A 14,347-nucleotide genomic window follows, 5' to 3' on the forward strand; every position below is an offset into this window, starting at 1 on the left:
TCAAGCTTTTGCTTCATCACCCACTTTTGCATTTAAATAATAGATTATCCTGATTCCTCTCTGCCATACTTCCTCTCCTTCAGAAGCCTTACCTGAGATGAGTTATTTCAAGAAACTTTTAATGAATAAGCATTAAAAGAGAAAACGGGTGCCAGTGTTAGCTTTTTCCTGCCAGCAGTGCAGCAAATCCCTGGCAGATTTTCCATGCTGAAGTCATGCATAAAAGTACATTCTCCCTTCTCCTTCTGGCCTTCAGCTTCAGAACACTTTAATGTGGTTGTTGGGTATTAAGGGGATGCCCTACTTTGAAGTAATGCCATTTTACTCATAGTAACTTCCTTTCAACGTTTCTTTTTGCAGTGAAATCTCTAATGTATTTTGTGCTTAGACCTTATATAAAATCATTACTGAAACTGAGGGAAAATTCAGTACAGTCAAACCTCTATATCCCTGGATTCTACCCTCCATGGATTGAAAATATCTTTAAAAATCCATTTGCAAAGTTCAGTTTTGCAGTTTTATTATGCCATTGTATATCATGGGACTTCAGTATCCATAGATTTTAATATCTATGGGCCATCCTGAAATCAAAGCCAAGAAGATACCAAGGGCCCACTGAAGTTCTTTTTTTTCCGTTATGGCATACAGGTGGGCTGTTCAAAGCTTAAATTCAAATCCTTCTAGTTAACGCATACTCATTTCAGCTCAATCAAATAAGATGAATGAATCTGGAATGTACTGTTTTAAAAACAGATCATGCCTTCACTGGAAAATGCAGCTTTATTTGTATGAGCAAATTATCGATATGCAAACATATAAACATAGGTAGTATCTTCAAATTGCCTGGCATGGAGGCATTCTGGAGAATTTCAGCCTCAGAAGATTCAAAATACTCAGTAGCAATAGATCTGATAAAATCGTTTCCTATTAATATTAAGCGAATGTATAGGGTATATTACTCAGTTCCTTGATAGCATCACCTTAAAAAAAAAACATATTCTCTTTCTAGAAAAAGCATTTTTAATGTTCTGTGAAGAAAGGTCCACTTGGTTCATTACACCTATGGTATCTGGAGAAGAGCGCTGGAACATCAGTAATGCCCTAAAAGGTTCTTGTCACCTTCAACATATCAGAAATTGTTTATGTAAATATGCAAGAGAATCTGAACGGTTGTTCTGGTTGAATCTTGTCAATGAAACAAACAAATGAGCTTCTGCTGACATGATGTTCCCTAGAATCTCTGATTATTTCAACTGACTTCTTTTAGCCATAGGTATTATCAGAAGGTCTTGGAATGTCAGAATGGTGGGACGGAATTGCTGCGGGTAACTGGTTAAAACTATTCCTGGGTGCATCTACCCTGCAGATTGGATGCAGTCTGATGCCACTTTAACTGCCATGGCTCAGTTCTGTGGAATCCTAGGAGCTATAGTTTGGCGAGGTACCAGCAATCTTTGGCACAGAAGGCTAAAATCATTAAGTCATACACACGTTGAAGATAAATAAAACATTCCCAGTAAAAGCCCCCCCCCCCTCTTATACATTAATCACCTTCTTAAAGAAAATAGAAGAAGGAAAGCTGAGAAGAGGTCCAGCCTAGCCTCTTGTGCAAGGGCTTTCCAGGCAGTGGAAGCAACCACTGAGAGGCTCCATCCATGTTTTCAGCAACCAGACTCTGATGGTGGTGGGACCAAGAGAAGGCCTCCCCCTGAAGATCTTAGAACCTAACCAATTCATATGGGAAGATAGGGCTGTTCACACAGTCTAGCATCCAAGCTACATAGGACTTTATAGGTCATGATCAGTCATTTGAATAGGAGCCCCCAGATGGCGTAGTGGACTAAGTGACTTGAAGGTTGGGTTGCTGACCTAAAAGCTGCCAGGTTCGAATCCCACCTGGGGGGAGTGTGGATGAGCTCCCTCTATCATCTCCAGCTCCATGCGGGGACATGAGAGAAGCCTCCCACAAGGATGGTAAAAACATCAAAACATCTGGGCGTCCCCTGGGCAACGTCCTTGCAGACGGCCAATTCTCTCACTCCAGAAGCAACCCCGGTTGCTCCTGACACGAAAAAAAAGTCATTTGAATGGCTTCTAGGACCAGTGACAACCACGCTTTCCACATACAAACTATACCTGTGCTTTCTCTATTGGTGCCAAGACTTGCTATTCTCCCATTTTGATTCTGTGGCTTCAGGCATTAGCTGCCTTAGACTGCATGCTGTCCAAATGCTGCTGTTTTAAATACTGTTTGACCTTTCTAGTATTTAGGCACATGCTGTGCATTTGTATGAATCATGAGCAAAAGTGGATAGTTCAATACACTGGATAGCTCCTATTGACTTTGAGTGTGTGCGTGCATGCGCATGTGTGCGCACACACACAAACACAAGCGTACTGTTATTTCAGCAAATCTAAGGTACAATGTTTTCTCTGTATTAGGTAAAGGTAAAGGTTTCCCCTGACGTTAAGTCCAGTCATGTCTGACTCTGGGGGTTGGTGCTCATCTCCATTTCTAAGCCGAAGAGCCGGCGTTGTCCGTAGACACCTCCAAGGTCATGTGGCTGGCATGACTGCATGGAGCGCCGTTACCTTCCCGCTGGAGCGGTACCTATTGATCTACTCACATTGGCATGTTTTCGAACTGCTAGGTTGGCAGGAGCTGGAGCTAACAGCGGCCGCTCACACCGCTCCCGGGGTTTGAACCTGGGACCTTTTGGTCTCCAGCTCAGTGCTTTAACGCACTTCGCCACCGGGGCTGTATTAAGGGGCTTCAAAAACGGGGTGCAACTTAGATTAGATGGCACCTTAGATTTACTGCGTTTTTACAAAACTGTTTTACCTTTGAGAGAGAGGTAAGTGGAGGAGGAGGAATGACCCCAGCCCAAAATACTCTACCACCCCCACCCACACCCAGAAAGCACTGTGATAAATTCACCATAGTGTTGCTGTCAGTTACAAATGACTTGAAGACACACAAGAACTAGGTTTAGTGAGTTGAGAAAATTATTGGAATTATTTCTCTGCCCACATCATGGCCTGAGTGCGAGTTACATAATACTTTCAAAAGCAGCTTCTTAGGCATGTAATGACCATTTTAGATAGGCATACAGTAATGAATAGATTACTGCATAACAGCGTAGTTATCAGCACTGAAGCAGCTTGCTTTTATTAAAGATCAATCACTGCATTAAAATGTCTTAACAGCAAACAGTAGGGCCATTCTGGAAAAGAGATTTAGAGCTGTAGATTCAAATTACTACTTTTGCATGGCAGCAGTAACTAATAAATCAAAGAGGGCAAATGAGATCACACATACACATGCACTGTATTTTAGGATAAAGATTCAACTTCTTTGAGCTTTCAGTGCTGCCGTTTATTGTCTGAATGAACACTTCCACCACTGAAACTGCTGGTAGATGCCTTGATGGTGAGGTCACCACATTAAGCTCATAATCTTTTAAAAAGCAAAACCTATTTTGTAACCGATAAGAAGCACAGGCAAACAGAGAATGTAATTTTTGCTAATAGTAAAGATTAAACTGCATATAAGACTTAATTATGTGTAAAGCAACATTGGAGGTCATGTCTGGGAACTTTGTTAATATTAATAATTAGAACAAATACTGTGCTATTTTTATTCAGATCTCCCCTTTCTCCGTTGATGGAAAAGCATTGGCTGGGGATTTGAGTGGATAAACATCAGAAAAGGAAATTGTTTTAGCTTCTCTTTGTTGTCACCACTCTTGAGCGTTGCCTCTGAGGAAGGCAAAGAAAAACCCACTCTAAACAAATCTTGCCAGGAAAATCCTGTGATAGGGATGCCATAAGTAGGAAAGGACTTCAGGTTTCAACAAATTACTTTAAAAAGGAAAGAGAAACAGTCCCTCTTTTCTGTCGCTGATACATTCGATTATCTCTAAAGTGAAAGGCAAATGGGCAATACCTGGCTAAAGAGTATGTATATATAAAAATATTTCACCCAGTTCATATGCTTGTGTGTGCATTAATTCATAACTGAACTGTTTCCTGAAATGAGACTCCATATTTTGGTTTTTTAAGAATGACCCATATAGACGGTAAGAAGGCAGTTTTTCCAAGTTGAACTTGAGGTACAAAACAAGACCCTTCTATGTAAACATGTTAGTGTCACTTATTGATTGATTTTATATTCCCTCTTTCTCCCAAGATGAGATCCTTTCATTTAACATGGGATTCGTTCATTATCCCAAGGTAAAATCAGTGCAGTTTGACACCATTTTAATTGCCATGGCTCAATGCTATAGAATCATGGGAGTTGTAGTTTGGTGCTGCAAAAGCACTATTTGGCAGAGAAGGCTACAGACTTTGTAAAATTATAGCTGCTATGTTTCCATGGCTTTGGGCCATGGCACGTAGTGTGGTGGCAAACTGCATTAATTCTACTGTGTAGATGCACCCTCAGTTAGTACTATAGGGGAAGTAATGTCTGGAGAGTGAAATACAGTCCCCTTCAATGTTTGTTATTGGATTCACTTTTGTTCTGTACTACTCTGGTAATTAAATATAATCTTTCTTCTGCCCCTAAAAGTGAAGTTTTGAGACATTGTTGTAAAACTTCATTGGCCACAAGCTTCTCTTTTAAGACGAATGTTTTGCAATTCTTTATACAATTCCTTATGTCCTGTTCATAACTGATGACAAGTTGTTTTCTGTTTTACTCCTCAGGCCAGGAAGATCCCAATAGCTTGCGGCACAAATACAACTTCATTGCAGATGTGGTAGAGAAGATCGCCCCGGCTGTTGTTCATATTGAATTGTTTCGCAAGTAAGCAAAAGATCCAAATTTTATAATTTCCCTTGTGACTTTTTGCTTTTTGTGTACTTCTGTAAACATATTGTTTTAAGCATAATATTAACTGTTAATTCCAACTAGAATTACCCCTTCCAGTGAATAGGGCCTTTTATATCAATACTTATTTAAATCCCATCGATTCAATAGGTCTCCTCTAATCAGGACTAACAATTGACTTTAGACAATGAATAAAGTTACATGTTGACATTTTCTTAAATATTTGCCAAGTGAAAAGGAAATTGATGCAGTAATGAATATGTTGTGAAATTAGTATCTGAGATTTTACAAAACCCAAGTGTGCCTTCTCAGTATAAAAAAAATCAAAGAGGCAGATTGTTTTTACTATCTTTTAACACTGTGTTCATATACTTCTTTCCCCCCAAAATTATTTTCTTCTAGGCTGCCTTTTTCAAAGAGGGAAGTTATTGTTGCCAGTGGCTCAGGATTCATTGTTTCTGAAGATGGATTGATAGTTACTAATGCCCATGTGGTTACCAATAAAAACAAAGTAAAAGTGGAACTGAAGAATGGTGTCACATATGAAGCTAAAATTAAAGATGTCGACGAAAAAGCAGATATTGCACTAATAAAAATAGACACTCAGGTGAGTCAGTGATAAGTAAGATGCATCAATTGTCTAGCAGTGCTCTAATATTCTTTCAATATAGACTTTCCAACTGTATAACTGAACTAAGTTCCATTGATTTTATTTACTTTTGAGTTTATTAAAACTCCATATAAATAATATTCAGGATTGCAGTATGGGGGATGAGTCTAAAAACATTTTGACCTGCTGTGTGTTCTGCAGCTACCTCTTGCAAAGTAAAACAAAAACCTGTTTTGTGCTTCTGCTAATGTAAAATGGTCCCCAACCTGGTCCCTGCTAATGTAAAATGGTGAGTTTACTTGTGTGTACATTCCAGAATCTAAAAGGAATTGCTTATTTGAGTCTTTCTCATCTGATAGTTGTTCAACTAGGAAAAGAAACAAAGATTTAGTGGAGCGGAAACAAAAATATTTGGCACACTAGCATGAGTTTGTTATTGCCATGCACACTTTCAGAAAAACTCAATACAGGAAAACGTCTCTGTGCCTTTGAAATACCTAGCTCCAAAAGTTTTCTTCTCTTAAATATATAAATGCTACTCTAAATGCTGATTTCCTAACATTTGAAATTTTGTATGAGGGATCTCCATTGAGATACGAGATTGTCATACCAAAACTGAGATGGGGGATGGGTAGTTGTTTCCCTCCTCCACACACACACACACACCTGCATTTTAATCATTTGGAACAGGAATATCATGTATAATCAGCCCTTCACATTTGCTAGGGTTAGGGGTACAGGACCCTCATGAAAGTGAAAACACAGTGAATAAAGAATTGTTATTTTTTTTCAATCTGAAAGAAAACCTCTCTTGGATTTTCTATGTCTTCCAGCATGCCTCTATGGTCTACATTCTCTGGAAACTGAACATAGAATCATATTGGAGGACAGGGAAGGTTTTCTCTCTTGAAATTTCCATGTCCTCCAGCTTGATTGGAGGAAGCTGATTTATAGAGTCACACTGGAGGACCTAGAGATTCCTAGGGAATTGTTTTTAATCAAATCTATGAATAATGAAATCCTCAAAAGTCAAAAGCACAAATGTGGAGCAATGACTGTATGTTTTGACCAGCTCTACAGGATTACTTTGGTAAAAGATTCGTACAACTGTGTGCCTGGACGGTAACCCCCCCCCCCAACACACACACACACAATAGCTTCTGTCCAAGTGGATCCTTGACAAATATGTCATACAGGGAATATCATATAGTTAAGAAACTTGTTTGAACATGTCTCAAGAGATGAAATACATTGCTGTAGAGCAGTGGTCCTCAATCTTTGGCCATCCAGTTGTTTTTGGATTTCAACTCCCAGAAAATCACAGCCTGCTTACCAACTGTTAGGAATTGTGGCAGCTGAAGTCCAAAACACCTGGAGGACCACAGGTTGGGAACCACTGTGTGTAGAGCAATCTTCAGTTCACGTGCAAGGAAGAACATCAAGCAAATTGTCAACATGACTGGAAAATTGTTTTTGAGGGAACCTGCCAACTTTCTTAACATAGGGTTACTCTTGGGCAGAAGGGACTTATCTTTTGCGTGGAGCCTCCTTCTGTTTTTGCCTAGCTAAAAACAAAAACAAGCTGTTGCTGTGCAGATGTGCCCCAATTGACTGGCTGCGTTTACTTGGGAGCAGAATGCTCTATTACAACATAACTCAGTCTTTTAGGACTACATCTTCTAGCATGTGCTTGATATTTGTCCCAAAATGTGGTAAGAATAATGTTTATTTATGCCCTGGAGTCCTCCCTGGTTTTAATGTGGTGAGCTTGCTTTGCCCACTGTTTTCATGTTATTTTAGAGACTTCCTTTAATGACTCAGGTGTGCATGTTGTTTTATATAGTTTGGCATATTGAAAAAGAAAAACGCCTAGTCATTTTAAATTGCAAAGTGTCGAAGTGGGAACACAGACACACTTTCCCACCTTTGAGGTTAACTGATTATTTAGCATGGGGTTTCATGGATCACAATCCCCTTTTTTCAGATGCACTGATAAGTACAATATTCATGCCTCAGGTACAAATGTACAGCCAAATAGTTGCTGGGATGAGATTAGAATGAAATGGGACAGTTTTCATAATGGCCACAAACCTCTAAAGATCTTGACATAAACATTCTAGCAGCTTAATAGCTGTTGGGTCATTTGAGCACAAAAGCAATAATTTCAGGTATGTTGGCTGTGTTGAAACTAGAGACTATTCTTGAGGAACATTTTGTTGCTGTTATTGACACCATCTTAATTAAACCTGTCCTATGTCATGGGAGGCAAAATGAAAAAAAAATTAAAAAGGAGGTGGCAAAAAGTCGACTTATGGTCTTGATAAGTAGAGTTCATTTTTAGGCCAGAAAAGGTACACTCTAGCAAGTGTAGAAGAATTGAAGATCATAAAAAGTCTTGATGACTGCATGCATCCCCAAACAATGTACTTTTCTGGACTTTCTTATGCAAAGGAGCCATTATCTCTATTCAGATGTCTGCTAACATATTAGAAAATGCGAATGTGTCTTGTCTCAGCGGTCTCATTTTCCACTCTTGTCTTGCAATTTCCTTTTTCTCCACCAGTTTTTTTTAGGTCAGCAATTAATTGTCCTTGATGTTATTGTTTCTTGTGTCAGATTTATGTCACTTTATTGAAGAAATGTCCCTATTTGTCCTGTGTAGAATAATCCTGTAAAACTGTTCTGTAGCTTTATGATTGCTTTGTCATTATCACATTACTCTTCCTCACCCCATCCACTGCATCACATCCCTTCTTGCCTGTATTCTATAAACCTATTGAGTAAATATGTAAAGGAACCTAATAAGGAACTATGTGTTGCTTTGCAACAACTGATAGAATGCCATTAGGTAGTGTTTTGCTACCATTAGCTATTTTTATTAATATGTCTATAATATAAAAGGTAAGGAAGCTACACAAGTGGTAAGGAAAAGAATGAGGCTAGATCTACACTGCCCTATATCCCAGGATCTGTTCTCAGATTATATGCTTTGATTTGGATTATATGAGTCTACACTTCCAGACAAACTGGGATAAGTAGATAATCTGGGATCGGATCCTAGGATATAGGGCAGTGTAAATCCACCCTTAAGTATTATTTCAAGCTTCCTATTACAATTGGCAGGATCTCATCAATTTCTAACACTAAGTAATTTCTCAGGCCACTATTGGCAGTGTGGTTGGTGTGAGGAGTGAACCTGAACAATATGTACTGTCACGTCTTTTGGTTCCTTCCTTCATTTTTTGCTGTCTCTTTTGACAAACATAGGATGTACTGAGTCAGAATGCTACAATTTGAAAAACCACAAAAGGATCAAACTGATTCCCCAGCTGCATGCAGAAGCACGTGCCTAGGCTCCCAGACGTTTACAATCAATGTTTTTAGTTCATTAGTAGATTGTCAGGATGCTTCTGGCATGATTTAAACAATTAACAGGGTCAAGTGTAGCCAGTATTTATGTGTGACCCCAGTGTGATAAGGCACACATTCATAGCAGCTCCAACACTCAAAATAGAATTATTTCAAAGCATTATTAAACATGGACTGTTTATCCTGTTAGACAAATATGCTGTTTAAAGGCAGCCTTAAGCCTGTGTCTGTCTTTTTTGGGTAAATGATATTTTCCTTCTTCTTACTGCAATCACCAAACTCCCACCCCTAGATTGGAAACCCAACCTCACTTCCTTGACTGGGGAACGATTAGAGAAGCACTTACTGTATTTCCATAGCCAGACATGAAATGATGACATATGCTGAGACCTCTCGCATATGGATAATGTATACTTATATCTAAACCCTTGTACAAACTGAGGACAGGTTTTTTTTGGGGGGGGGGGGAATAAAGATTTTTATATGACCCATGGATAAATCAAGGGTCATTCCATAGAGAGGGGAAAGAGCTAGTACCATCTCAAGGAGGCCCACGATTGTTGCCATGTATCCATCTAGGCCAGGGGTCCTCAAACTTTTTAAGCAGCGGGCCGGTCCACAATCCTTCAAACTGTTGAGAGGCCGAATTATCATTTGAAAAAAAATACGAACAAATTCCTATGCACACTGCACATGTCTTATTTGTAGTGCAAACAACAACAACAATGAAAGAATAACACAATATTTAAAAATAAGAATAACCAACATAAACCTACTAGGATTTCAATGGGAAGTGTTGGCTTCTGACCAATGAGATAGTAAAGTTAATTGGGATTGTTGTTGTGTGCCTTCAAGTCATTTCATACTTTGGGCGAGCCTAAGTCTAAAACTGAGGGAGGGGGCCAGGTAAATAACCTTGGGCCTTAGTTTGGGGACCCCTGATCTAGGCATTCAAAAAATCAGAAGTGGTGCCACGATGGGAGGAGCAGAGGGAGTTGGTGTGTCTTAGCTTCTCCTGGGATAGTATAGGTTCTTGCCTTTCACTACTCTTATCAAACAAGGGGATGATTTCTTTTTTGATAAAGGGTTTGGGCATAGTATTCATATTCACTTTTGGACAAGTCAACTGATACCTTTTGGGTTACCCTTTAAAAAAAAACAACAACTAAAACTGGCAGGTTTATGCATGAGTATATAGGGTAAACATTTCATGCCAGGTTATGGGGACATAGTTAGATGCTTTTCTGGTACTCATGCCCAAGGTCCACAGCATTCGTCATGAGGAGTGTGCAGCTCAGCAATAAATCTGGGAGTTAGTCCATGTGGAACTATTATGCTATGCTGAGCCATACAGAAATTCAGCAATTGTAAGATTACTTATACAGGTGAAAGAAGTAGGCCTAGAGAATGTTTTTTTAAAGTCAATTTTCTAGCAGCTGGGTCCAATACACAGTCAAATGAAAAAGCAGGGGAATGTGTTCAAATGGGGATTGATGGGTGACTAGTATCAAAAGAGATGGAGGAGCTATTAAGCATTATGTGTCATTACGTTTATCATGATTGTTCTAGTTTCTCCTTCTGATAAATACATAGTATATTTACTCATTTTAATTCATGTGTGCGGTGGCATCTGTGGAATTTTAGGATATTTTTTTCACTTCTCACGGCCACATATATAAAAGGGAAGTCCTGCTTTTCTCCATGGTGCTGGTGACATCCACTTATTTTGCACACAGTCTAGATTCATTGGGCTTTTGTTTTGAGCTTGGCAATGTGACAGTGCCCCTGTGGACTTTGAAGTTAAAAAAATTGTAGTAGAAAAAACATTTCCAAGCTCTGTTTCTAACTGTGTAGGAAATACAAAACCAGATATTTTACTGACTATGGTGGATACTGCTGCGAGTTTCATCTTTTGGCAAAGATGAAGAGAGGAAGTGTGTGCAGTAGCTGAGTCCAGCAATTTCCTTTTAAACATTGCTTCCTGGATTGTTTTATGTATTGTTTCTGGAAAGAGTAAAATAATACACTCTAGGAAATATTCCTATTCAGTCCTTTTTTTTAGTTTATGCAATATGAACTCAACATAGACTTAAAATTTTTTAGCTGACTAGAATATTTAATACCCTTTAAATGATTGCTGAACATATCCTTCCCATAATTCTGTTTCTGAAACTGAAGCAAAGCATTTCTTCCTTTGGCTAGATAAGAGGACTATCATGGGGTATGGAATGTCTGTGGTTTTAAAAATGCACAGCGTTTTGCTCTTAAGATTCCACTCTGCTGACATTTCTAAAATAGTCCTGTTCCTGCATTCCCATGCATACAATTTTCCTTTAAGTGCTGTTCTCCTGGCTTAGGACAGCCTGCTTTTTTTAAACAGGAAAGGAAATTAAATAAAGCATTAAATTGCAAGCACCAGTAGAACTAACTGGTTTCCACTGCCTAACCCACTTTCCATGGAAAAGAATTCAGTGCAAATGAAAAACAGATCTCTGAAAAATTCCCCATGCTCTTTCCATAAGATTGTGCTGACAAAACCTACAGGGAGGTACATGGTGAATTGGATGATTAAAATTCGAGATCTTGGAGAATTTATTTATCGTGTCTGAAGCGAATTGAGAATACAGTTATAATATATAGTAAAACCACACAAAAGTTAAAAAATTGGCATTATACTAAATGTTCTTTGACCAGAAGCTGGCCACTTTGAGTGCCCCTGGTGATGCTGTAAGATGGTCTTCTATTGTGTATGTGGTGGGGCTCAGACTGCATTGTAAGAGGTCTGTGGTTTGCTCTTCTCCACACTCGTATGTCGTGGACTCCACTTTGTAACCCCCATTTCTTAAGATTATCTTGGGAGAATGAATTTTCTTTAATTGTTACTCCCTCCCCCTCCCCCCCCTTTTTTTTGCTATTGAGTGGAGGAGAAAAAGTTATTTTGGGAAAAAGAACGTCATGACCTGCCTTACAATGATTCAGATGCTTAGTTCATTTAGTGATATACCATAATTAGTGATAGCATCATATTGCCATGTCTAAATCATTTCTTATTACCATAAATAAATCCTGAAACTACCCATGAATAGGGACAATGTACCCAGCCAAATATATGTTTTCGCATATCTTCAAAAAAATAACTTGAACATTTTTCTCTGTATTCTCCAGAACACATGACTTTTAAACATTCTTAACTTGTATTCAAAATGTTTGTCAATGTAATTGATATTTTAGATAATGCATCTTTGGTTCATATAGGGCAATTAAAAATATTTTCCAGAGATGAAGTTCAGGTTCAAATAAATACCTGAAGCACACTAGTATCTGTTTGCTTTTTTAGTTTTTTTAGCATTCCCTTTATTTTCCTGCTATATAGCTTCCCTTCTTCCCACAAAATGTTCAAAAAGCACTGTCAGGCATGAGATAGTTCAATACACATACTATGCTGTATTTTTTGGACTGCAATGAGAACAGTAAGGGATAAGACAAAAGGAAAATAGCAAGATATATTATTTTGAGTGTAAAAATATTTATCATAAAGCAGTGTTAAACTGGGAAAATGATATTTACAGCCTGTATAAAAACCTATAGCATCAGAACTGAAAAACTGAATTACTGGTATGGATCTTGATGTTTATATTATACAGGATAATTGTCCACTGTGAGTACTTCAGGATGTAGTTTTTTCTAGGGTAATTGTTCGGTTTAGTTCATGGAAATATTTGAGATGTCTAAACACTATTATTTTCAATTTGCATCCCTTCCTCTTATTGATTTTTTCCATTGTTTTTTCCAAGTGTGCTCTTACCTGCCAAAATCTGCTAGGAGAAGAGATAAAATAACTGCACAGTATCCTTTAATTGTCAGAACCCTTTGAGTGATGTAGCAGTTAGATATCTTTTCATAGTCACTCTCCTTTTCCCTCCCATTAAGTGTAAGAAATATTTTTATCCACATGATTTCCTATAACTTTTTTCATGGGTTTATATGTAAGAAACAACAGTCTAGGTTCTACATTGCATAAGTCTCCACCAGCATATGTAGATTTGCAATCTGCCCAGTTGCTTCCCTTGGTACATATCAACAACTGGTGAAGAGCTGCTAGGCATAGATCCATCCCCTTAACCTCAGATCAGCTCAGGTATAAGGACATGCCTGCTTTGTTCCAGTTCTTCTTGAACTCAAAGTCCCAACATATGGCTGCTCTTTCTTCAGAACTCAAGAGGATACCGTGCAAACCTAGGCATACTATTGCAATCAGCCAATGGCTTCAGGAATAAGATTATATACAGCATCTTCCTGGTTGCTGTAGTTTCCCGGGTTGGTGGCTGTTTGGAAGGAGGTATTGAATACCTCCTTCTGCAAGATCTGAGTATGTACAGATAAGGACACAACTTCTGGCCAATATGTGCAAACCTTAATAATTTGTAAGCTCCAACATGCAGTGACTAAAACCATTTAATGAAGTATTGCCAAACCACAAATAGTTAATTAAAACTTCCTGTTTCCCCTGAAAGAATAAACTGTACCAAAAAGGAGGAAAAAAGCCCAACAAAACATGAACATAGGTCACATCCTGTGATTACACTTTAGCTGATTGAAGGCCAAAATGAATGGAACTGAGCAGACCTCCCACATGGAGGCTGTTACAGAAGAAAGCCGTAAGCATAGATTTGGGATTCTAGAAGCCAAGAAGTCCTTCTAGGCTGCCACTACGAATGTTATTAATAATTTGGGTGGTAATGGTATTGCCTTGACTCTTCCTCTGAGAGTTGAGTGCTTGAACATAGCTCTTATCAGAATTCACTTGGTAATCTAAATGTCCCAGAAATAGATAAGGTTAGAAGAAAGACATTTCTTTTGGCTTTAGAAGTTCCAAGCAATATAGTGGTTTAAAATGGCATCTTGGGATACTGCTGGAAATATTTGTGAAAGCTACCTATGTCTGATTCCCTTGAAGGGGGGAAATTCAACCTAAACTTGTCCTTTGGTCCAGCTGTGGAGAAGCTTTTAGTTCTGCTTTCGACTCACTGCATTTTGACATCATGACTGAACTCAGCAAAGCTTAAGGTAAAGGTAAAGGTTTCCCCTGACATTAAGTCCAGTCGTGACCGACTCTGGGGGTTGGTGCTCATCTCCATTTCTAAGCCAAAGAGCCGGCGTTGTCCATAGACATCTCCAGGTCATGTGGCTGGCATGACTGCATGGAGCGCCATTACCTTCCCGCTGGAGCAGTACCTATTGATCTACTCACATTTGCATGTTTTCAACTGCTAGGTTGGCAGGAGCTGGGGCTAACAGCGGGCGCTCATTCCGCTCCCGGGATTTGAACCTGGCACCTTTTGGTCCGCAAGTTCAGCAACTCAGCGCTTTAACGCACTGTGCCACTAGCCCCCCCCCCCCCCAGCAAAGCTTAGTTACCTGAAAATATGATTTACTGAAACTAGACAACATGATACTTAGGTTCAAGTAACTGACATTTCAATTTGATTTAATTATCATTTGGGGTCCACATACAATGCTAGACGATCATTTGTCAA

General features: G+C 38.9%; 1 protein-coding gene across 1 annotated transcript in view; it reads left to right on the forward strand.

Moving 5' to 3' along the window:
• Positions 1-14,347, forward strand: part of htra1 (HtrA serine peptidase 1) — a 52,849-nt gene that overhangs the window by 23,662 nt on the left and 14,840 nt on the right. The window contains exons 2-3 of the mRNA XM_003218617.4: positions 4,708-4,807; positions 5,234-5,438. Of these exons, the coding sequence (XP_003218665.1) occupies positions 4,708-4,807; positions 5,234-5,438 (305 nt within the window). The remainder of the gene's footprint in view (positions 1-4,707; positions 4,808-5,233; positions 5,439-14,347) is intronic.

This window comes from Anolis carolinensis, chromosome 3 (assembly GCF_035594765.1).
Source record: "Anolis carolinensis isolate JA03-04 chromosome 3, rAnoCar3.1.pri, whole genome shotgun sequence".
NCBI lineage: Eukaryota > Metazoa > Chordata > Lepidosauria > Squamata > Dactyloidae > Anolis > Anolis carolinensis.